Consider the following 23,239-nt stretch of genomic DNA (forward strand, 5'->3'; position numbering starts at 1 on the left):
AGAGTCGGGCGTGCCGTCTTCGTGGCCAGCAGGGCGCACGACGGACTTCTCGTACGTCGATACGCCTGCTGGCACGGGCACTGAGAGCGGAAGCGGCGAAGCAGGAACGTCCGGCGAGGGCGTACCTGTGGCTGTCGAGCCTTCGTGCTTGTTTCTACTGCTCGCCTCGCGCCCTTCCCCCTCCTCTCTCTTCCTCCCCTTCTCCCCTTCCTCCTTCTGCTTCCCTCTCCTCGGGTTCTCTGCGTTCCGCGCGGTTGTGTTGCTCGGCGCTGGACTTGCACGCGCGTCGTGCGAGTCCTGGGCCGTGCGCCCTTGTTGCGTGTTGCCAGAGCCGCAGGAGTTCGGGTAGAGGTCGCCAGACTCGAGAGAGGAAGTGGTAGAGTCGGACGGAGAGGTCCAGGGTGGAATATGAGGCTCGGGAGAGAAAGGAAGTTGCGGTCTTGTACTGCGCGCAGGATTGTCGGGCACCCCTAGCTGAACTGGCGGCAGTTCAGCTAGTGGTCGTGGACTGGAGCTCGCCTGTCCGTTGGGACAGCGCGAGCGTCTTGACGAGAGATCGGGCGGTCGTGGTGGCTGCCCGGGTCGCGGTCGTGGTCACCGAGTCGATGGTGGTGGCAGTACTTCGAGAGCAGCGCCCGGAGCGCCCACCGTCGACGCGGGCTCGCGACGCTGGACCCTAAACAGACTGCAGATACCTTACCAGGGTCGATTCCCTACGGGGACAGCAGCACTCTGCTACGCATTATTGAAGAACCCTCACAGCCGATTCATTTTCCCCTATCCGTGAACTTATGAGTTGACATAGAATGTATCGCATAGATTGACAGTATCCGACGCTCGTCCACTCTGGTGGCTTGACAAGCCAAAACTATTCTACCTGGCGACATCATTGCCAGCCGCAGTGTAAGGTGTTGTATACATGGGTTAACGCCTCGAGAATGCGCCAGACGCACCCAAAGACAAAGAGGAAGCAGGTTTCCAGAACAGGACTGCGCAATGGCTTGCCTTCATCGCGTGGGAGCACTTCACCTAGCGGTACGTTGAGTACAGGTAGCAACTGTTCGAGGGCCTTCATCTGTCCCAGCGCCGCGGCTCGACTACGTTGCACGTCCGATTTGCAGCGTTGCAAGCATCCTACGGCATCCCAGAAGTCGAGCTTGTCCTCTAGGACAACATGGTAGCAGCGGAGAGCAGGAATGGTGGCCTTCCAATAGATTGACTTGTCTTGCTGAATGATGGGTTTCATGCATGTTCTACTCGAACTCAACGTAAGGCTTACCTCTTTGATGACGATATTCAAGCGTTCTGTAATCAGAGACTCCATGAATATCGTTTCTCCAGTGGCGCCGTCAATGTATGTCAGGAGTATGGCAACTGAGATATCTTGAGTTGCAGTGCTCGATTAGCGTTCCAAAGGCGACTTACACATCACTGGCTCTGGCAGCTCAACAATGAGCATGGCGGTGCCTGGATCGTGCTCTTGAAACCGATCAGGACGGTTCGCAGACCGGCAAAGCTGTACCGTCGCAGAGAATATGATGTTACACTCCCTATGCAGATATATTTAAATGAGCAGATAATCAGAGGGCGAACCAGAATCTCACACCAAACGCCCATTCTGAGTTATAAGGAGTGGCGTACAGCGAGGAATACGGTGGCTCGGTGGCATGGTGAGGATGCGTGCGGTGCGGTCTGAGCTCGGAGAGGGCCAGATTAAGTACCATTCCTCACAATGGATGCGCGGAATGCCACTGGTGTTGCATTATGCAGCTGTTGACGCGCGGGGCGTTCAACATCCAGAGACCGAGGTGCCTTGGGGTTTGCATTATGACTGAGAGAACGACGGAGCGCACAACGAAAATAGTACTTACGCCGGCGGGTCGGCAGGCTCGTAACCAGTCGTTCAACTCAAACTCAGATGCGTCGTTCGTAGAATGGATTGGGGGAGAGAACACGGAGCATAAGACAGTCCTTTGCTCGCGGATCCATAGAGCAAGGCTCTCCCAAGTCGAAAATGCCGCCGGGCGCCTTCACACTTGTTTGTCGCTGTTGATGTTCTCACCTCAGAAGATGAGAAGGGGGGACGGGTGGGGGCATTAGGAGGAGGAGGAGGTATTAAATAGTAGAGTGTTGTCGTAATACGTGGTGGTATGCCAGTGGGTTGTGGTGTTGTAGTTAGTGAGCGCTGTCATCGCCAAGACGCCGACAGCGCCTGGCGAGTAGTATCATTCGGACATTCGTCAGGACAGTGTCGACATGAGGTAACAAATATATTTCTGGGACTCAAGGAATGCCTGACTGTCAGGCAATGAGATCGAGACGCGCATTGTCGATACGAGCAGTACTTTAAGACGACCCCCATAGTGATTAGCGCGACGACCTTGAAGGGCAGCAGGGGCATGGCGGATCGCGAGGAGCCTTCCAATAAGTATCGAACGAAGAAGCGGACGGACGTTCTATCTTCTCGCCCGCCCGTGTGTCCCCGCATAAATGCCAAAGGGCGCGCACCGGAACGCTTTCCCGCCACAACCGAGCATCTGCGCCGACCTAACAAAAAGAAACAGGGGAGTGTGAGTGAGCGAGCGCACATGTCAATAAATGTGCGAACCTCGGAGAATGTGCGCGCGCGAGTAAGTGTGAGTGGTAACACGAGCATCTGCACGCGCATAGGTGACCATGAGCAACCGAACGCATATATGGGCGAGCAAGTGACTGACTATACCAACGGTCCGTTTCCTTTCGCTGAATGACGAAGCGTACCTATGCGAGTTTGGCACTCGCGGAGCGTTAGCAGACGACACATTTGAACTCGTTAACGCAGTGCATAACTCATGCGCGTCCGTGTTTCGGAGTATTGCACCGGTGCCAGAGTCGTTCCGGAAATCAGTCGGACGCAATGCAAGGCGCTCGGCGCAGTGATGATGAGCCTCCCTTTCCCGATGATCGCTACGAGTGATATAACGAGATGTCAGATGCTACGAATGCCACTGTCAGCCTAGGACCATCGGTGTTGTGCGTGCCGACGCAGGTTTGGATGTCGATAAATACCGCAGAACCCGACAGACAGGGCCCTCTGTGTCCCTCAGGAGGATGGTCCAGCGGCCGTCGAGCACCGTGAGCTCCGTCTGGTCAATCTTCGAGAGCTGAAGGATCGTGCTCTCGAAGTAGATGAGGATGAAACCTACCACGAGGGTGACGATCTGCGTCGCCCTGAGGGGAGAGCACGATCGTGTCAACATCAAGAACGTGACTGCGCGCGAAAAAGGGAGACGCGAAAAAGAGATATGCGTCAGTACGAGCGCGCAGCGGTCCGCCAGGAGGGCGACCGGATTGGACGCACATATCACGTAGTATGTTGGTGTTGGTGGGGTCAGCATCTGTGAAGGGGCCGAAGGGTTCGCGAGGAAAGAATACGCTCATAGATGCGAAGAGACAACGCACCACAACAAGCCTCCTGTCGGACGCGGAGACACCCGTATCCAAGAGCGCCAGCGCCTTGTTAAGGTAAATTACTTCGGTGACTGTGCGCCGCGTCAGAGAAGAGCGGAACTACACGTCGACATGAATCAGTATTTGAACTGCGCGGTGACCGAGCCGCGACGCGAGTTTCATTGCACGCACCTTACACGCTGGTGACGATCGCCGCGACGGACTCAGCCGTGGACCACGACGGACTCTTCGTCCCATGTAGTCTCGGCATCAGGATGCATTGCATCGTAACATCGACATGAAGGGAGAACGCACCAAGGAGTTGAGACTCGGAATATGGTGACGAGGGATGCGACAATGAGCGTCGGGGTGTACGCGAGAAAGCCGGGCGCGAGGGACATCTTTTGCGATGCCTAACCTGGACTGTCCTCCTCTAGGGGGAGAGCATACCGTTGAGCGCTATGATGACGTAGCCCTCTGCCAGGCGCAGGCGGTGAGATCGCATGGTCCGACGATCAGCACAGAGAGCGAGCGGGGGCAGCACTCATGATACAGCCACCGACGCCCGTGTCGAGCTTCTGCACGACAGCGAGCTGATTGTTGGACGACGAAGTCGCGATGACAGTCGTACTGCTGGCGACGGCAATCTGGAGGCCGAAGAGGAAGATGGTGCCGGTGCCGATGCCGAGGACTGTGTCACCGCTCTTGAGCGGACTCGGAGCCCATGAGCACGTTGTACACGGTCACTGCGGTGCATCTGCGTGCGTCGTTAGAAGGGGCTCTTGTAGGAATGCACTGTGCACTTACGGGCACTTACAGGAGCGCCCTTGTGGCCTAGTGTCCAGGCTACCCGTGATTCTGTGCTCGGGGCTCGCCTCCAGGAATCGGATGGCGAATGCTCTGAAGATACGCGAGAGGCCCTGTGAGGAGCCTGATTTTGCCTCGAGTATTGCTGAGATGGCGGTGGTGTCGTCGGCATAGAAGTGGATATGTCGGATGGATCACGCTTCGGTCTTCTTCAGGTACTCCTCGACTTCGCGGGTCGCCCACGATACGCCTGCTATCTCCGCGTCGTAGACCTCCGCCCATCTGCTCATGGCTATGCTCCTTCCCCACGGGAGTTTGTTCCTCTGCGTGGCGACGCGCCATTGACCATTCTATGTGAGTAGGGAGATCTCTTTGCCAGGGCGCAGAGGGCTGAGAGTTGGTAGATGAGCGAGGAAGGGCCGAGCGAACAGAACGGTGGCGTACGAGTCGACGGACCAATGCGCAGACGGGCGAATGGACGAGCGGGCGCACAGATGCGCAGATGGGCGTATGAAACAGGAGACGACCGGTAGGCAAGCGAGTCAGAGAGCAAGGCAATTGGCGGGCAGGATGGCGGGCGGGCGAGAAAAAGTCCGTCAGCGGCTCACTTGCTTGGGCACTGTCAAAGGAGACAGTGAATAGTAAACACATCGGGCAAGGGCGTACGTTCGTATTTTGAGCCTTCATGTTCAGGCTCACTTCGCCTCCTTGTCTTTTGCCTCCTCCGTGTATTGTCTTGAGTGGACCTGTCTCGGCGCCGAATTGGCATGCACAGTTCAAACTGATAGTCTCGGAGAACATGGGGCGGGCTCAAGCGTGGCGAGGAGCTGGCGGTGTGGTCGTGTGGTGAGTAGTCTGCGAGGAGGAGGCGACGATGGGTGGCGGCGGTCGAGGACGGTCGATAACGGTCGATAACGGTCGGTAACAGTCGGTGACGGTCAGTGACAGTCAGTAACGGTCAGTGACACTCGGTAACGGTCAGTGACAGTAACAGTCTGTTACAAGAGGCGATATAAATAGGTAGTACTGAGAGCTGGAGATGTCTGTGAGGATGGGTACGCGACGATGAGATGGTCCGAGTCTAGTTGTTGTACGTAGCGTGGTCGTCTCGCAGCGCATGAAGCATGTATGCATGGAAATGGAGAAAAGGAGCATGGTGTCGGGAACGTGCACACCGTATATTGGCGTTGGAATAACAAAAACTACGACGGCCTTTGGTCGGCGCGTCGGGTTCTTCTCCTAGGCCTAGTGCATGAGGAGGGCGGTTGTGTATATCCTACGAATGCCGGTACGTCGCCGTGCAACTAGTACCGTCTACTCCTGTGGTCTTCGTCTGTTCCTTCGTTGGTGAGCCAAGGATGGTTGGGAGGCCGATGGTATCGGTGATTACGCGTATGATGTATCGGTAAGGTTCGTAGCGCGGGTAGTCTTGGACGACGTGCTTCCGGGTCTGGTATGAGTGGCTGCAGGTACAATCAACCTATTCCGACGGTACGGATTGTTTTTTGTGATACTCGCCTTTGAAGTAATGTCCGGTGTGACACTGCAGCACCCTGGCAATCGGAGGGCGATTGGCAGGGCGCGCGGGTACGTGGACGAGTGGGCGGGCGAGCAGATGGGCGAGAGAGAGCGCGAGCGAGAGGGGGCGCGGGCGAGAGGGACGGCAGAGCCGACGGCTTCTCGCCCGCGCACAAGATCGAGTGGATCGGCAGATGAGCGAGCTGGTACGAGGGTGAGTGTGCGGGCGGGCAAGAGCGGGTGTACAAGCGAAGTAGTGACACGGCGGCGAGCCTGGGCGGACAAGAGCGGGTCAGCGAGTGAGTGGGCGAGCAGGTAGGCGCATGAGCTAGCAAGAGGGTGAGAAGGCAAGAACGGGCAATATAACTATTCACCGGCGCCTGAGCATGCACGACGGTACCAGTGTAGGAGTGGTGACAGGCGCATGGTGGAGAGAAGACGACGGTCGGCGAGAGACCGCGGGCGTACTAATCAGCAAAAAAAAACCCTTGGTAGCTGTGCCAGTGGTACTGAGGCCTACGGCTCGCCGCAGGCGCTTGTTGGAGCATACGGTCAGGGACGAGCTCGCAAGCTCGGCCGATATTGTACCTGGAAGAGATAAGGGGAGGTCAGGGTATATAAACAGTGGTTTTCGATGTACATACCTCACGCGATTGCCCTTCGGGCATCGTCCGCGCCCGGGACACTCGCGCCCGTTTACCGTCGTTTCGTTTGTTCTCACAGCGCTTACCTGGCCTGGCGTTTTTTGCTGCAGTAGTAGTAAATGGGGAGTGGTACTAGTAGAACCGACCTGGCCGTGGTCCATGCGGCGAGCTATTGATGGCACAGCTTGCAGTCCACCTCGCGTCGCGGGGGCGGAATCGGTCAGCATGCACGGGAACTTGGCTAAGAAGCCTGTCTCGGTGGAGACGTCTCCGCCTTCACAGAGTACAGATCAGCCTGGTACGATCGAATGATATGAAGAGGGCAAGTACTTACCCACGACTTCCTCCACGACATGCTCAAGGTAGTACATCCGCGTCGCTTTGTCGCGTCTTGATACTCTGTACGATGCCTCTCGAACAACCAGCTGCCATCATCGAGCCTATGACAGCCTTCAGTACAATCAGAGCCAGATGGAGGAGACAACTCACTGGATGTTCGGACGTCCTTTCCGGATGAGCTCCGAGTCGAGGGTGGCTTCATAGCCGATGTGCTGCACATACATCGGGGAGGCGGCGATAATTGTCGCACTACGACCTGCGTGGAGGAGAGTCAGCAATCCGTCCACCGCCGACCTGCGCGGCAATCTATACAACAGAGTAGACGTGCGGTGATAGCACTCACAGTTAGACCCGCCTGACGGCGTACCAACTTCACAACCCTTCGCTTCTCAAGCTCAGTCTCAATGAACTGGATTGCAGCGTCGAGGTGGCCGAGGACGTCTGCATCTTCAGTGCCATCGAGGTTGATTTGTAGTTTGTCAAAGCCTGCGCGGCACCCGTCCGGCGTGAGCCTTGTACCTACAGACTCGGAAAGGCACGCACCTCGTGGATGCGTACGCGGCCGCGCATCGTGGTGAGAACGTCACGGACGTTGTGCTCGAGTCAGAGCTTCTCCGCGTTCAGCGCGCTCGAGGGGTCAGCGATTCAGAGGCCCAGGGTAGCCGCGTCTATTGTGCTCATTGTTGACGAGTCGTTTCCGTCGAGCTTTACGCTCATGAAAGGAAGGGGAGATCAGCACGGAGGGGACTGAGAGTCAGACCGAGCCGCGATCGCGCGACGTCGCCGACATAGACATCATGTACCCAGTGATACGAATCTATGAAAATTACTGGTCATGCGAGAAACGAGTACAGGTTTCGCAGTAATGCTCGCGAATATGAGAGTTGCGATGGTTGTATTCGTAATGACAAGATAGTGTACAGTCTGGGGGTGCTTTATCAATCACTCATTCGATGATTATTGGTGCAAACTGCTCCGCCGACAATGGCCTATCGTCACGCGTACGACAATGGCGGAATCGCTTGTATAGTCTGATAGGGATGCGTGTCAGTACACCTCTCGCATGTCAGCTGTGCAAACATACGTGACAACATCTCCTGGGAGAGTTAGATCCACGGGTGCTTGGACATCGAGAAGTTCGTAGGCCTCAAGATCTCGCTCCTCCAGGTCAGAGAGCCATTCCGTGTCGTAGAAATTAGCTGGAAGCCCTGGTGGGGGTGCACATTCTCGTTCCATCCGGTCAGAGCCCCGCTCGCGTGGACTGGGCAGCCGTCCGTGATCCCACTTTCCTTGTGCCCTCCACCTAGTAGACATATGGACAGAATCAAGATGAATAAAGAGGGTTTCTAGTTCTTCTGACCGCCATGGCAACCCCGTGACAACGTAACGGCGCCCTGATGGATGGTGTTCAGACTCGTCGCCACTGCAAGCCGTGTAAGGGATTCTGTTCCAGAGCTCCACAAGATGGCGAAGGCTAATGCGTGATTTGCACGCATCCGACCGACGTTCTCTCCTCTGTCAAGACATCAGTACACTACGGATGGAGATGGCGGCTGACCTACCCGGCGACGACGCTGCTCACTACTGAGGGCCGAGCACATATCCAGGTCTGCTTGACTTGGCTCATCGTCAGGATCGCGCGCCAACTTCGCTTGCTGCTTGCGTAGTGTCAGTGTGTGATTAGCGAAGACTTTACGGATCAACCGTATGTCAGTGTAGCTGCAGTTCTTCGATGCAAAATCCCTAGCAAAAACCTCGCCAGCCTTCTTGTTCCATGGCGAACGTGGTTTGCCTGTCAAGTCAAGTGCAAAATCGGCGAGTGAGGGACCCTTGTGCAACTTGCGTGTGAACTTTCGGACGTCCTCTTCGGATGCCATAGGTATTGGATCGCTAGCGGAGTCTCGGGACATTATATCCATGGCATGTCTCCTCACTTCACCCTAAGGCAACCATACGTCAGTCGTCTCAGGCTTCGAAATGGCACATTTACTCACATGAAGAAGTAGCAGTGCCGCATCCCGGTGCACAACGCCACATCGTATGCGGTCGTCATGTTGGTCAGAATGACCTGGGGTTGCTGCGCGCAATTGCGCATCTTGGACTCCTTGGTTCCGCAACATCTCATGGAGCAGCTCGATCACAGCCCGGACGTCTCGTTTTGTCGCGGCAGAGTCCTGTGGATGCTTGGGCTCAGAAGTGCAAATGTTTAATATTCACAGCGACTCACGGGATGACCGACGGACAGGGTCGACACCATTTCATCCTTTCAACCCGATGAGCTGCTGTTAAGAGTGTAATTGTGAGGAATTGCTCACCAGACGAGATTCAGCTTCTGCCATCAGACGCTTTTCCGAGAGACTTCGCTTCCCCACCCGGCTTTTCCTCTTATCTGGTAGCAAAAACGATACCGAAGATGTAGGAGGACGTGTGACCTGATCAGAGGCTTGTGCTCGCGCTGTACATTAGTCCAAGACATTCAAGCAGTCGGACGTTATTGCGGAATCCCTCACCTTGATGAGATTGTCTGCTTTGTCCAGCGATGAATGATGGATCAACGAGGCCCAAACTCTCGGCAGTGACAATGCCTTCCATCTTCGAGTTGAGGCGTGGCGGTGGACCGTCTAAACTACGCTGTCCAAGTTGATGCGCCGGGCTCTTCGGACCGACTTCTCGCAACAACGAATCTTCGACACCTCCATCAACGCTTCCCTCTTCATCCGTCTCGCTTGCGGAGCATTTGGAGTCGCTATCAATCCCTCCTTCATCTCCTTCCTCCTCGCTCTGACCGCCCTGTTGGTGCGAGTTGGCATCCACATCAATGTCCATTTCGTGAAGTGAATGAGCACTGGAATGAGGCGAAGTTTTGTCCAGGCCACTACTGAGCTCGGGCACGTTGGCCGGTCTGGCCTGGTGCGCCGCAGGTTCAACGTTAGCAGAAGCTGTGTAAGATGGAGAAGCATGACTTTGACGTGAATAGTCCATCGCTTCTGCAGGATCGGCGACGGGACGGGATCTGTGACTGAGCCCGAGCCGAGTTCCGCCTTGCCATGCTGCCGCCTCGTTGTAAGCCGACGACTCGTCAAGGAACGACGCAAGGGAGCGGTCGAACATAACATTGTCCCCGTGATCATTGCTGGTGTTGGAAGCTTCAATCCCAGTCAGTACCTAGAAAAGAACGATGGCTGGGCACTCACGCAATAACAGCGCACCGACGTTATCCGCCGACCAACCACTGCCAAATAAAGCAGGAGGAATCGGATGTACAGTTGCCTGCCCGGGTCCCGACGCGACGACGCGATCGTTGGCGTCGAGCAGTGACCCGCCTGGCCCCTTCTGGTCGCCCTTGAGTGGGTGCGCCTTCAACATCGGTGTTTCAGTAACACCACTACCTGTTATAGTCGGCAGCGCGTGCATTCGATGCTGACCCTTCGCATGAAGAAGCCCATCTCGCGCTTTGGATGCATCCCTACCACTGTGAGGGCTTTGCCATGCGAGCAGAGATTCGAAAGGAAAGACGTCTGCGTGCCCGGCGAAGGTATGTGTTAGAGTGTCGTGCTGCAAGGGCAGGGCACTGCGGCTGTCGGTATCAGGGGTTTCCGCGCACGTCCGTTGAGCGACACTGTCTTGATCCACTGCGGACAGCACGTTCATGTCGACGTCCCAAGCGCGAGACGGATTCGTGACTCCCTCGAAAGTTCCTATTTGCGCGGGCGTCGAAAGCAGAGTAGTATCGCGTGGTCCACCCCAAATCTCCGGTGCTAGAAGCTGAGACGATAAAGGCCCGGATACAGCATTGTCATTGAAGAGTAGACCAGGGTTGTGGCGGTCAGGCAAGAGGCGCTTACTGTGGGTGTGGGGGGTCCATGCGTATTGTTGGTTCCCAGACAGTGGAGCAGGAGTCAAGGGTTCTTGAAAGACGGAGCGCAGAAACACTGTTTCCGACTTGTCCATAGTCGTGTGGGATTGGACCGAAGTATTAGCAAGCGAAGTCTCGCCATCTGATACAGACATGGCATCCTCAGCACACGATACATCAGCCAGCATACCCTCGAGAGTGGCATATTTGTTCGGGGCAGGCGGGGCGGACAACCATGCGTCACGAGGCGAACTGCCTCTGGATAGAACACCGAGGCCCTTGGCGCTTGCCATAGTCTCAGCAATACTGTCCACCCGCCCGTACTCCTGATTACGCATCGGGACTGGGACTAACGCAGACACCTCGCCGGGCGAGTCGACCATGGATGCTTCGACGGACGCGCCTGGGAGGTCGAACCAACCTGTAGACTCCGCTGCCGGTATTGCAGCGGGGAAGTGAGCATGACTTGTGCCGTCACCCGTGATTGTGTCGAAGAGATCGACGGCGTGTGGCTCGGGCAATCCGACTGGCACACCGTTCACCCGTCCGTGCGCCAGATCATTTGTGGGGCCTGGTATCAACGCAGACACCTTGCCGGGCGAGTCGACCATGGATGCTTCGACGAACGCGCCTGGGAGGTCGAACCAGCCTGGGGAGGGGTCTGCTGCCGCGGGAACTGCAGCCAGGAAAGAACCGGTGTGATCGCGCATCGAGGACCCCTCGCCGGGGGAGTCGACCTTGGATGCTTCGACAAACGCGCCTGGGAGGTCGAACCAGCCTGGGGAGGGGTCTGCTGCCGCGGGAACTGCAGCCAGGAGAGAACCGGTGTGATCGCGCATCGAGGACCCCTCGCCGGGGGAGTCGACCTTGGATGCTTCGACGAACGCGCCTGGGAGGTCGAACCAGCCTGGGGAGGGGTCTGCTGCCGCGGGAACTGCAGCCAGGAGAGAACCGGTGTGATCGCGCATCGAGGACCCTCGCCGGGGGAGTCGACCTTGGATGCTTCGACGAACGCGCCTGGGAGGTCGAACCAGCCTGGGGAGGGGTCTGCTGCCGCGGGAACTGCAGCCAGGAGAGAACCGGTGTGATCGCGCATTGAGGACCCCTCGCCGGGGGAGTCGACCTTGGATGCTTCGACGGACGCGCCTGGGAGGTTGAACCAGCCTACGGAGGGGTCCGCTGCAGGAATTGCAGCGGGGAAGTGAGCTTGAGTTGTGCCATCACTCGTGGTTGTGTCGAGGAGATCGGCGGCGTGTGGCTCGGGCAATCTGACTGGCACACCGTTCAGTCGTCCGTGCTCCTGATCACTTGTGGTGCCTGGGGCTAATGTAGACACCTCGTCGGGCGAGTCTGGTGCAACTGGACAGGTGACTGCGTCGTCCCAGGGTGATTCGCCGGGTGCATCGAAAGCTTCCTCCCACGTCTGGTGAGCCTTCGCGTCACGGTCATTCGCATGATCCGAATATTGGAGATCGTCGATGCCATGGCCGTTGGACTGGTGCTGCCCGAATCTGATGAATTGGGAATACCAGACACTGTCAATGTGCAGATATAATCTGATGTAAAAGTACACATACGCATCACTTCTCACGAACTAGGAGAAAGGACTCCTTCGCTTCCGAAAGCCGCTTGATTCGAAAAGTCATGAGTGTATTGTCTTGCAGCGCCTACCGGGTAGCTAACATACCAAGTCCCGCGTGTGGGTGAAAAAGATCTCGGACCCCTCCTCCTGTATGTGCGAGTTGTCGGGAATCATCTTCGATGGGGTGTTCGGGAGCCTGCGTGTCACTTCCAGAAAAGTAAAGCGACTCATCGTACGTGGCAGCCCAGACGTCAAGCCCAGCTGGGATGGTAGTGGGATCGTGTAGGAATGATGTGTTGGAATCCGAGCGCCCAGTGTCTTCGGCGTCAGTTCTCGCTCCATCGTTCGAAGCAGCAAGATGTCCAGCAGTTGGCGCTAGATTGGTCGTATCAGGTATAGTTTTCGGGAACGACGACCACCAAAACATCATCCGCGATATGAACTGTTCCTTCCCTCGATACAGAAATATGGCCCTTTGAGGAGTCCCGGCTACCGTTAGCGATCCGGAGATATCTGTACCCGTGAGCGTCAGGGAATATATTGAAGAAGAGGAGGCAAAGACCTTTCTGACTTGACCCCGACTGGGTGGCTGCAACGATAAGAATAAAAATCTCTCTGTTAATGTGTTTACTCGAGTGTCTTACCTGCGCGGGATGACTTGGATAGATCGCTTCTAACCTTCAAACTTTGGCTCTCCAGAAACACTGGGCCTGTAGATGAGACCCTGACTTTGTCTTTGTGCGATCGTAATGACTTTGCGGCGCGCTTCCGACTCGTATTGCTCTGCAGCGACGATGCCTGAGGCGCTAGGCGATGGAAGAGTTTACTCCATCGGTCTCGAAAATATTGTGGTCCTGTGTCTATCGGTTGGACGCAGTCCCGCACAGCAGTCTCAGAGGAGTGAGCATCTACCATGGGTGGCGTGTCTGTAGCAGGGCAGATGAGGGATGCAGCCGTATGCCACGACGGCTTTCCCTAGGAGCTACAACCGTGACACGAGGAAAGCGTGCTCGCGTGCTACCAATCATTGTTCAAACTGGACGCTCGCGGAACAAGCTGAAATAGGTACGCTGTCTGAGCCGCTCTCATGCTCAGAGGAATACTCACTGCGTAGCAAGGATGCGCATTTTGACTCTACCGCTATATGACTCTACCGCTATATATTGGCTTCCGCTGGTCGCACTCCCTTCTGATTCTTCTCAGAGTCTACAGCAAGTCTGCGTGAAAGGGACGCGAACGTGCACTGTCTAGGCGCGAACAAACAAACACAACCAAAGTTTGCGTCATTTCTGCTCACCGCCGAAAAGCCATCCTTGCATACAGTCAATGTTGCACGGCCAAACCGCGGAGATTATTGTTATGCGTCATGACGCAGTCTGGGCGTAGCCTGCGAGCCCGAATGCACACCGAGAACTGAGGGGCTATGGATATCCGTGCATAACCGTTGCTCGCCGTTTGATCGTCGCGTGGCTAAGAACCCGGAGCCCAGGAGAGAGCCGCTAGACTACATTGACGGCGTTCGAAGACCACGATTGAGGTGACCGTCCTGGCCGAGGATTATCGTCCGAACCTTAAGTACGTAGGCCGGGCGTAAACTCCAGTGAACCCGATGCATGCAGAGTCGTTTGAGGGCGCGCGTGTTCCAGGGTTATGTCTTCGCCACGCGCGCAGCCCGAAGAGAAGCTGAGTATCCCCGAGGTCAGTGAGCTTAAGGTGACCGCACTCGTCGATGGACCAATATAAACAGATTTGACGTCACTGTGGCAGCAAGAAGAGTTAGTCAATTGAACAATGGCAGACACAGACGCTACGTACCGATGTACAGTACCAAGCCGGTATAAACGTTCCACGTCAAGAACTGCCTCGGCGACGTAGTTGCATGCCCGTTCTTGAGTAGAAATCCGAGCGACCGGGTAGCGCGGCGCCGTTGCCGCTGTTGACTGCACCATAACGAGACAGAGGTTCTCCTTGCCCTGAAAGGCCAAGCAGCGCTTGACGACAAACGACGACTGGTCCTGCTCCATGAGGTCATACGCCCCGCCTTGACGTTCACGACCTGGTCCTTCACAATCGTCCGTCTTGGTCGCGAAGTAGCCGCTAGCAGGGTTATGTGCCACGAGGAAGACAAAAGTCGAAAGCGCCTTCGCTGATGGGCTTCATGATCTCGAAGTCCATGACTGACGCGGGCGTCACCTGGAATATGACGCGGCGGAAGGAAAGCCGGGCGATCATGTATCACGGGGTGTCTGACACCGAATTTGTCGGGGTGAGACTGGGTCGCGCTGCAGCTGAAATGTCGGCGTTCGTCGCGTCCGCAACCGCCAGAGGTGATGAACAAGCGGGACTCACGATCGCTAGAGAGGACCGTAGCCAAACCACGCTTTGATGGACGTCGCTGAGATCCATGTGGCGGCGTCAACTAGTGAGCAGCACTTCGTTGCAGATAGCGCTATACGGGTTGCTAATGCTGGAGGAGATCAAGCACAACACATTGCTTGGAGGTCACGCAGGAATAGGCGCGACAGGAGAGCAAGACGAGTAGAAGCCTGAGTAGGATTGACACCTCGACCCGCATGATCGCCAGCGAACGGGGTCCGCGATATAGGCGTGATACGAGTGGGCTCCGTCCGAAGGCGTACCCGGAGTATTGCCAATGTGGTTCGCGCGTGTCCGCCCTGCTGCTCGTACACGCTATCCTCGCGGGTTGCGCGCCGTCCTCGTTCACGTCCTCCTCCGCAGCGTCCTCCATCTGCAGCTCGCGAAAGGATCCGGCGAGGTTCTCCTCCCACTCGTGGCGGATATTCACCGAGTACTTCACCGTGTTCTGCGTACGCCCCACGATGTCAGCCCCCTGTCCTCGATCAGCCGCATGACTGCTGCCGTAGAGGGCGAGGACAGCAGGCGGCAGACGTGGTGCCTTCCGCCGGGCTCTGCCGATTCCCCGTCTTTCAATGCGGGGATAAGAGCCGGACTTGCCTGGGTACACGGCACTGTGGTTTCTTCATCTTCACCGGTGCGCGGAGGAACTGCAGGGAGCGAAGACAATCCTGGTGAGGTAGCCGGAGGGAAGCACTTCGCATTGAACAGCCTGCCGAAGCCGCTAGACGGACGCGGGGTCACGTTGAAGGCGCCCGAGTCGGCGCAACAGATGATGGGAGAGTGATGAGAACGGGGTAGAGGTATAGAGGTTGAGGTATGCTCTTGCAAGTTGACGGGTAAGTTGCAGGTGACTGCCATACGCGAGAATGATACGCAGACTCAAACGTACAGCCTACGTGCAGCGTTTCCGATGAGGATGAGGATCGCGATAGCTTCTTGCCGGGTGGTCATGGACGGAAACGCTGCGGGTCGAGCTCACGCAGCGCGAGAGTCTGTTCTGCGTGTTCATCGGCGACCCGAGGAGCGTATCCGACGACTCAGTAGCTGCGCGGGCGTGAGTCTAGACAAGGATCACTGCTACTGGCCGCGCTCTGCTGACGCCGGCGGATCCGTAAGGAGCTCGGGTGCGAGAGTGGGTGCGGGGATTACAGTCGCAAGTGCGAGAGACGTATGCGGCCATTTCCGTCGTTGATCAGGGATGGCCGTACAGAGGCAACTTTGTCCTCGTTGGTATCAGCATCTACATCGCCCCCCCGACACTTCGTGGGTGATCGGGGCTTTGTCCACGACCGATAGATCCGGGCTGGCTGCCGACGTCGCCACCGGCACATGCACGAGCGACAGCTGCCTCCGCACGATGCTCCCCTGTGTACACGGAGGAAGAACAGACGCGCGCTCAGACACGTCGCAACGCGCTCACTAGTGGGTATAACTCACCTGAAATCCTGCACTCCAACGTTTTCGAGATTCTCCGGCTGTTGGATGCAGCGGAGCCCTTCTGAATAGCATGTCAGGATCCAAGGATCGTAGCCAATGAAGGAGTGCGTACGGGTCGATGCAGAGTCAACGTCGCTGGTTGAGCGTTGGAACGTTGAACGCACAACGGTCCGGCCAACCGTCGCCTTCCGTCCGCTAGCGCCCATCTATACACCGCCAAACAGCACGTTCATCGTGAGCACAGATGAACATCCGTCTGGGCGACTTGGACGGTACCGGTCGTTCGTTGGATCTCCCTCCCGCTTTGTGAAACGGCCAACCCGCATGCCGAGTCGTCCGATGAAGGTACTTAGTACTCGGTGCTCAGCTCAGTACTCAGTTGCAGTATGTATATCCAGTCCCGTGCGAGTCGCACGCATCCATTTCTCCTCTTCCCCCTCGTCCTCAAGCCTCAGTACTTCCGTGTTCTGGCTAGCTCATCCTGTATAGGTCCTATACGCATTCTTGGGCTCTACTATCATAAATACTGCTAGGTGATTCATACTGAATCGATACCTTCAGCTATGAGAACGCTCGCCAGCACCGCAAAGCCTGAGGCCTGAGCGGGCTTGCCCGACGCAGTCTTCAGTTCGCGTTCAAGTACGCCAGCTGCAGTGCTGGCAGAGCCATCACGCTACATCCGAAGCTCTGAGTGCTCGACCTGAACGAAATCCGGTGCTGCCCTTTGCAAGCGCTAGCGCTGCCTCGCTTCGACGTTCAACGTTCAACGTTCAGACCCAGAGACGTACGGCCAAGACGTACTTACGGCGAAAACGACAGGGCGTCGTTGCAGATGTCAGACGGCCGAGAAATCACATGGGTAGCAAAGAGGAACATGCTTTGCAAGAAACTAAACATACATAAGAGTTACTGACTAGTGGCATAGTAGAAGAGGCCTGCCGCAGCGCTCGCGAAGACGAGGTTGAACAAAAGGGAAGCAAGATGACGAGACAACCATGAGTAACCGCCACCGAAATGGCCATATTCTATGCACTCCTGTAGCTTGCAATGTAAGGCGGCCAGCTCTTCGTCGGCGACTGCGGCTTGCTGGCTGATCATGATATTGTTCCGTTCGAAGCATCGGTTGATCTTCCAGAAGTCTTCAACAGTGTTGACCTTCACTTCCAACCACGTATCCTGCCTGGTGAACCATTTGATGCCCAAATACGGCTACCAGAACACATTACTGTATACCTGGCGAAGTGAAGCGATTGATCGTACCTCGCAAAAATGACCTTCGACTTCTCAGAGAGAAGCATGGGATACGTGTCCTGAAATCGCTCGTGGCGAGTACGACGGCATCTGCGACGCGACTGACATCAGTGATACAAATACAGGTAAGTAAGAGGAAACTCACAACGCCCACAGGCTAACTGTGCGAACACCATCTTCCCAGGATAATCCGCATCGATTGCCATGCCGTCGACAAGAGGCTCCCCATCCTCATTGTAAACATTAAATTCGTTGATGGCTCCGGAATAAATCACAGTAGTTCCCTGAGAAAGGGACCAGTCAGTTGGCATGTAGTCCGTAATAACCACGACATCACCTTGGTAGCGATGGCAGTGGCTTCAAGATATCATGTAAATATACGGACACAGGAGTCCAGACGGCGGAAATGAGCGTCATGATGCACCACCAAGAGATATGGGAGTTCGTCTAGCGTCCGGCGACCGTCTCACGCTGCTTATATGTGGACCTGAAACAGCCATACCTGGTTTGCATTGTCAGTCAGACAGACGCTTCCCGACACCACCGCCGAACAATGACTTGAGACGGGGAAAGCCGCGTTGACTCGTGTAATATCGCCCGCCCGCATCGAGGACTAGGGAGAGAGATTCAACAAGTCATCTGGTAATGCTGCCGTAGTGAAAGAGAGCCATGCAATAGAGTACCCAACCATTGATGATAGAGACAGTCCCCATGCTCGGCGAGTTATATCTATAGTATGAATGCAAGCGACTCGCCGTAATACACGTGACACCGCTATAAGTTAGTATATAATACAGTATAATGACGGATGGAGCTAAGACCACCGCGGTCACATCCGTATTGTGACCGTGACGCTGTCCACGAAGCGCCCAGAGGGTGGCCCGGAGGTCCCGGCGGGACTCCGAGGTTCGACCGCGCGCCGCCTGTCTCCGAGTCCTTGCCCGCTCGTTGCGTTACCCACCAGACTAGACTATCTGCGCCCTCACTCAATCGACGACTATGACAGTCCGCCTCTTGCACTTTCGCCCCACCGCTCTGACCCGGGTCTGACTCAATACTGTTCCGCGACAATGATACAGGCCCACCCACACGGCGCAATGAATCCCACCTCCGACACGACGCCGCTACTCATACGTGCTCCAACACACCTGGACGTCGTCCTACGTACGTGCTACAATCATACCTGATCACCCGTCGTACTCACTGCTTACTCTGCTGTGTACATTGCTCTAGCTGTAGCATCGTCACACAACACGTTCGTACTAAGCCCACCCGCCGTCAATGATGTCTCCGACTAGCCTAGGCAGACCAACGTCGCCTGCTACGCTTCATAGCGCAAGTATGCAACACCACGCAAGGCATACGGGGTCCTGTTGCACACGCAAGACGTCAGTGAGGGATGCTTGGAGCGAGGATGCTGCCCTCGCGTGTCCAGCAGACCTCCGAGTCGCTTGTTCTCAGTTGTACAGCGCAGCCACAAGCCGCCTCACTGGCTCGCGCTTAACGTGTGTGTCGACTTCGTTGCGCAGGACATATTGGGTGTCTGAGTAGGTAGATGTGCGATGCTGCCGCGCGCCCGGTAGTCGTTCCGCTGTCGCCAGATCAACAACGCCTGAGGTCGGGCAACCACGCGCTCGCCCTTTGCGCAACGGCGAGTCCGACGCGCCAAGGTTCCGACGGAAGGTCCGACCCACGGCGGAGGCGACCCACGCGCTATGCGTTCGCAAACCCGACGAGCAGGTCGCCCCGACGCGTGTAAACGCAAGCGGAGATGATGTAACCCTTTAGCACGAACACCCAGCCACCGCGAGGGCGAGCACAGGGAGTTCGACAGAGAGGAGAGGAGAATCAGGACGAGGACGACTCTGGTGAATACTGTCTCCTTCTTCCTCCACTACCCTCTGCTCCTCCACACGTGCATTACGCGCACCCGTCCTCATCCAACATGCACCCGTCCTCATCCATGCACCCGTCCTCGCCCAACGCGCCCATGGCCCCACCGCGCGCTCTTGAGCCCGCGCTGCCGCCTGTTTACACGCCCGCGGATCTCCCGCGTCATCCGCCAGCGTCCGCTCACGAGAGCCGCGCTGTGCAAGCCCCCTGCGTGCCTGGCATCCGCCCCGCTCGTTCACCCACCTCCGTCCGCTCACCGCTCCCCATCTCGCACCCTAGGCAGCGGAACAACACGCGCGGTTGGCCCCCATATATACCGGGCTGTGCGGAACCACTGCGCGCCCGGTAGCCACCCCGCAGCAGCAAACCTGGCAGCTAGCATGGCTACAAACACTCCAAGGCACCCAGGGGACACCCCTCTTCGCAGGAACGAGCCTTTGCAAGATCGCGAGCGGGGGGCCACCAGGCACGAGCACGCCGGACTGGGAGGGAAGTAGGGAAGGACCACGCGTGACTACGACCCCGGAAAGTATTTCCGTTTGCCCTCGCCGACTCATCTTCCGCATCCACCTACCTCTCCTCTGTCCTCGACGTACCTACGCCCCCGCCACGCATTATCCTGCCCATCCGAGTCGCGCTTGCGCCCCCGCGCAACGTTTACTCCCGCGCTTCACAAGAATCACAACCCACGACCTCCACGCCCTCTTCCAGTACTTCTCCCTTGCACTTTCATCGTCCGACGACCCTCGAACTCCCTCGTGCGGGCGGCTTGTCAGTCGAGTACGCCTCATCGCCCGGTGCGAAGACCAAGGAGCCCGCGCACCGTCTGCTCGCAAGCTCGCCGAGAAAATAGTCCCAGTGCGCAATGATGCAGACACAGAGGTTCGTCCACATCTCCATTGTCACTCCCGCACCTTGGCCTTTCCGCGGCCCTCGGAACAACTCGCACGGACAGCCAGCAAGGAGGATACCGGGATGTACAGAACGATCGCGCATCCGGTAGCCACCCCGCCCTTGTCGTCTCAGCTCCAATGTGCGACTGGCCATGCATCTAGTCAACTGGCATGCCTCGACATCCATTGTGTCGACAGCAGCAACACGGCGCCGGGAGTCGGGCCAAAGAGATAGTGATAGATTTTACGTGAGAAGGACTTGGAGGTACATACATAGCTGGTGTTTTACGATGGAAATGTTTGCGCAATCACTTTACAATGTGCCGTGCATTGTCTCATTTACAATTATAACTGTTACCTGCGAGGCGACGCGATTACATGCGAAGAGACGAAGGCTACAAATGAGTCGAGCGTGGCAGTCAGAACATAGCACTACTGTAGCAAATGAACAATGGCGAAGGGCGAGGAGCGGCTGCTCCGGGAATGCCCGAGGGGCGGAAGGGCGGTGTAACCTAATACTTAGGCCGAGCGGAAGGTGGAAAGGGTTGTGACCGCGCGCGGTGACCGGGGCCAAGCGCCCGCGGCGGTCACGACGAATCGGAATCCGCTTGAAGACAGCGATTTCGCTCAGAAAATCAATGAATTTCTCAGCAATCCGGGATTGAATGCCACTTACCGCACGCGGAGTCTCGGACGGTACACACACGTCGATGGTCAGTGACGGACAGTATACGACAGTCACGATAGGAGAGGTGTCATCAGTTTAGTACAGACACACGAACCCATGTGAGATAGACGTACGTGCGACAGTTTACAAAGCCACGTCACCACGCGGCGTGAGGCTCGGCGCATCGCCAGTAGGGACAACGTCGAACACGGCGAGGATATTTTAGGGACGGTCCACGAGCGTAGGGCGGCTCCCGCCGACGACGCTGTCAAGCTCCGTCTGCGTGCATTTCTGGGCGGCGGGGAAGCGTGTCATCGCATGAGGAAGCCGAGGGAGGTGGTGGTGAGGGGAGCATACCGCCTGGCCACCGCCGCCGCGGGCTGCTTGATCGGCCGCAGGACGGTGTCCTCAGGCTCATCGCCTTTCACGACGCACCCTGACAACATCTCCGTGAAAGGCCTACATTGAATTGAGATCTGCATTATCGGGGAAGACGAGGTAACGTACTAGTTGATGGTCTCCTCAAGGCTTAACATACGACTTAGCGGTGAACGAGGCAGGGTGTGCTGCGGCGTGCGCGTGGCCCATCTCCGGAACGTGCGTTCCGGAGATGGGCATCGTGCAGGCGGCGGCTCACAGCGAGCTCATACACTGTACAGCAGGGGGATTGCTCAGTGAGGTCGTACCGTGTCGACGAGTAGCAGCGGAACCTCGTCGGTGTCGGCATGCTTTACGAGCCCTTTTTTCGGATGCTGTGACATTGCCATCCTTGAAGGCTGCGCCGGGGATTCGCGCATACGACCACCATCGGCTCATGTATGCGAGTGTCGTCCTTTCGTGCTGGGGTCTTCGACAAGTCGTGCATGATCGGAGAAGCGCACGCAAGGATTCATGCGGCAGGCTGAGCGGAAAGAAAGCCGGATGCCAGTGAGTCGGCGACAGGTGTAGAGAAGTTGCAAAGTCCGCAACATTGATGATTGAACTTCAATCCGGCCCATCGCTCGCGCTCGGCGGTATCGCCAGCTTCGACTAGGGCTGTCTGGTGTGGCATTAATTGTCAGTTTACGTACCCACGGGCAACTCGCGATCAGACACACCGAGGGTACACAGCCGGGGCCAGGTAGTATGGCGGGTTCATCGGCCTGTGCATGCGGTGACACTGGTGCAGGATGAAAGCGAAGGATAAATCGTCTATAAGACGAGGTTTCGGGCCTGTAGCGAAGGCGTGAGGAAGGTGTGTTCGTCGGGTTCGTCGGCCTGTGCATGCAGTGGCACCTGTGCAGGATGAACACGAAGGATAAACCGCCTGTAAGACGAGGTTTCGGGCCTGTAGCGACGGCATGAGGTATGCGGGTTCGGTGGCGAGAGCACATGGTGGCGGGTGGCGGTGCGCATGAGTCGTGTTAGGCGGAAACAGTGGGTGGGTGAGAGTTCTTTGGACGGGACTTGGGCTTACAGCTCTCGAAACGCACCGTCTTTATACAAATCTGGGACTTGAGCCACTCCGAGCCCGAACAGTACGATGTAAGCCCAGTCAGTAAGATTACAAAGTAAGGATACAAAGGAAGTACGTAGCTGTGGCAGTGGCAATGACACCCCGACGCCACTTCGAGTACAACAATGGATGCATGAGGAGCGAGTCGAGATGAACCGAATGACGAAATAATCGAGGAACAAACGAGATGAAGGTGGAGAACTAAAGGGGTGGCCTTGTCTTCGGTGCCGGTAATGGCATAGGCTGTAGAACGCTCGAACTACCATCAGCCTGCGTGTCTCCCGGAGCGCCATCCGCTCACTTCATTCATCCGCTCCGCTCGTTCGCTTCCTCCTGGCTCCGCTGGACCCCACTGGGCCGTGTACAGACTTGAATATTTCCGTGACACCCACGCGCCTGCCCCTCGGGGACATGCACTTCTGCTCGCGCTCAGGCGTCACCGCGGGAGCGTGGCGAGCTTATGGCGAGCGGAAAGGCTGATATCGTATTGCGCGGCTCGAGCGCGAGCGGCAGATGCCACGGATTATCGCCTTCGCAGGAGACCTGCCGCACATACGTAGGGTGGAGCTCGGTGTACCTGAGGTTAAGGTTGGTGGCGCATACGCTCCAATATTCGGTGTTACGGGTGGGGATGGCAACGAGGGGCACTGCAGCGGTGACAGTAGACCGAGCAGGAGTCCCTGCATAACTGCCGACGCCACATAGACAAACGGGTTACGATCGTGCTATGTGGTTCTAGGCAGTCAGCAAGGTCAGTCTTACCAGCCGCAGGAGGCTGCAGGAGGCCGCCATGAGTATACTGAGGAAGCGGAAGGATACGCAGCGTAGGTCGAGGGTGTTAAGCATCCGTATGGGTACGGACTGGAGTTTTAGTCAGACGAAAGCGGCAGGGTGCCCGAGGCGCGGGGTGTTAGGGGGTATGCAGACGTCGGACGCGCCGGCGGCGAACTGAGTATGTATGACCACAGGTGGGATCGGCGCTGGCGGGAGCGTAGGCGACTGCAGTCGCTTCCAGGTCGAGCGCCCGAACGTACCAGGGGCACTTGCCA

General features: G+C 56.9%; 5 protein-coding genes across 5 annotated transcripts; 1 reads left to right on the top strand and 4 right to left on the bottom strand.

Annotated features, from left to right (window-relative positions):
* Positions 1-712: 712 nt before the first annotated feature.
* Positions 713-1,977, bottom strand: B0H18DRAFT_1015989 (uncharacterized protein). Its single transcript, XM_048029240.1, has 5 exons — positions 1,872-1,977; positions 1,605-1,812; positions 1,426-1,550; positions 1,280-1,374; positions 713-1,228 (listed from the first exon to the last, which is right to left on the bottom strand). Exons 2-5 carry the CDS (start codon positions 1,667-1,669, stop codon positions 887-889), a joined length of 627 nt encoding a protein of 208 aa, XP_047891755.1. The 5' UTR covers positions 1,670-1,812; positions 1,872-1,977; the 3' UTR covers positions 713-886.
* A 1,013-nt stretch (positions 1,978-2,990) lies between these two features.
* B0H18DRAFT_1120594 (uncharacterized protein) lies at positions 2,991-4,526 on the bottom strand (the record flags this gene model as incomplete). The annotated part of the gene is made up of 5 exons (XM_048034159.1): positions 2,991-3,210; positions 3,341-3,521; positions 3,880-3,906; positions 3,989-4,143; positions 4,435-4,526. The coding sequence occupies 5 exons, from the start codon at positions 4,524-4,526 to the stop codon at positions 2,991-2,993; spliced, it is 675 nt and encodes a 224-aa protein (XP_047891756.1).
* A 3,128-nt stretch (positions 4,527-7,654) lies between these two features.
* Positions 7,655-8,049, bottom strand: B0H18DRAFT_1015998 (uncharacterized protein). Its single transcript, XM_048029241.1, has 2 exons — positions 7,822-8,049; positions 7,655-7,768 (listed from the first exon to the last, which is right to left on the bottom strand). Exons 1-2 carry the CDS (start codon positions 7,971-7,973, stop codon positions 7,684-7,686), a joined length of 237 nt encoding a protein of 78 aa, XP_047891757.1. The 5' UTR covers positions 7,974-8,049; the 3' UTR covers positions 7,655-7,683.
* A 5,697-nt stretch (positions 8,050-13,746) lies between these two features.
* On the bottom strand, positions 13,747-17,659 carry B0H18DRAFT_955996 (uncharacterized protein; the record flags this gene model as incomplete). Its single annotated transcript, XM_048042420.1, has 12 exons — positions 13,747-13,933; positions 13,991-14,272; positions 14,815-15,105; positions 15,444-15,516; positions 15,799-15,919; positions 15,992-16,052; positions 16,156-16,197; positions 16,797-16,880; positions 16,902-17,171; positions 17,252-17,332; positions 17,405-17,526; positions 17,624-17,659. The coding sequence occupies 12 exons, from the start codon at positions 17,657-17,659 to the stop codon at positions 13,747-13,749; spliced, it is 1,650 nt and encodes a 549-aa protein (XP_047891758.1).
* Positions 17,660-19,187: 1,528 nt separating this feature from the next.
* On the top strand, positions 19,188-19,988 carry B0H18DRAFT_1120596 (uncharacterized protein; the record flags this gene model as incomplete). The annotated part of the gene is made up of 3 exons (XM_048034160.1): positions 19,188-19,434; positions 19,485-19,628; positions 19,666-19,988. 3 exons carry the CDS (start codon positions 19,188-19,190, stop codon positions 19,986-19,988), a joined length of 714 nt encoding a protein of 237 aa, XP_047891759.1.
* Positions 19,989-23,239: the final 3,251 nt, after the last annotated feature.

The sequence above is a fragment of the Fomitopsis serialis genome (genome assembly GCF_022376445.1).
Source record: "Fomitopsis serialis strain Sig1Antser10 chromosome Unknown B0H18scaffold_49, whole genome shotgun sequence".
NCBI lineage: Eukaryota > Fungi > Basidiomycota > Agaricomycetes > Polyporales > Fomitopsidaceae > Fomitopsis > Fomitopsis serialis.

What these genes read in the sequence shown, in the direction of transcription:
- B0H18DRAFT_1015989 (XM_048029240.1), bottom strand. Translation starts at nt 1,669, where the DNA reads ATGCCACCGAGCCACCGTATTCCTCGCTGTACGCCACTCCTTATAACT. An exon ending in ACTCAGAATGGGCGTTTGGT is followed by an intron (nt 1,551 to 1,604) that starts GTGAGATTCTGG and finishes ATATCTGCATAG; the next exon opens with GGAGTGTAACATCATATTCT. An exon ending in GCTGCCAGAGCCAGTGATGT is followed by an intron (nt 1,375 to 1,425) that starts GTAAGTCGCCTT and finishes AAGATATCTCAG; the next exon opens with TTGCCATACTCCTGACATAC.
- B0H18DRAFT_1015998 (XM_048029241.1), bottom strand. Translation starts at nt 7,973, where the DNA reads ATGGAACGAGAATGTGCACCCCCACCAGGGCTTCCAGCTAATTTCTAC. An exon ending in CTCCCAGGAGATGTTGTCAC is followed by an intron (nt 7,769 to 7,821) that starts GTATGTTTGCAC and finishes CATCCCTATCAG; the next exon opens with ACTATACAAGCGATTCCGCC.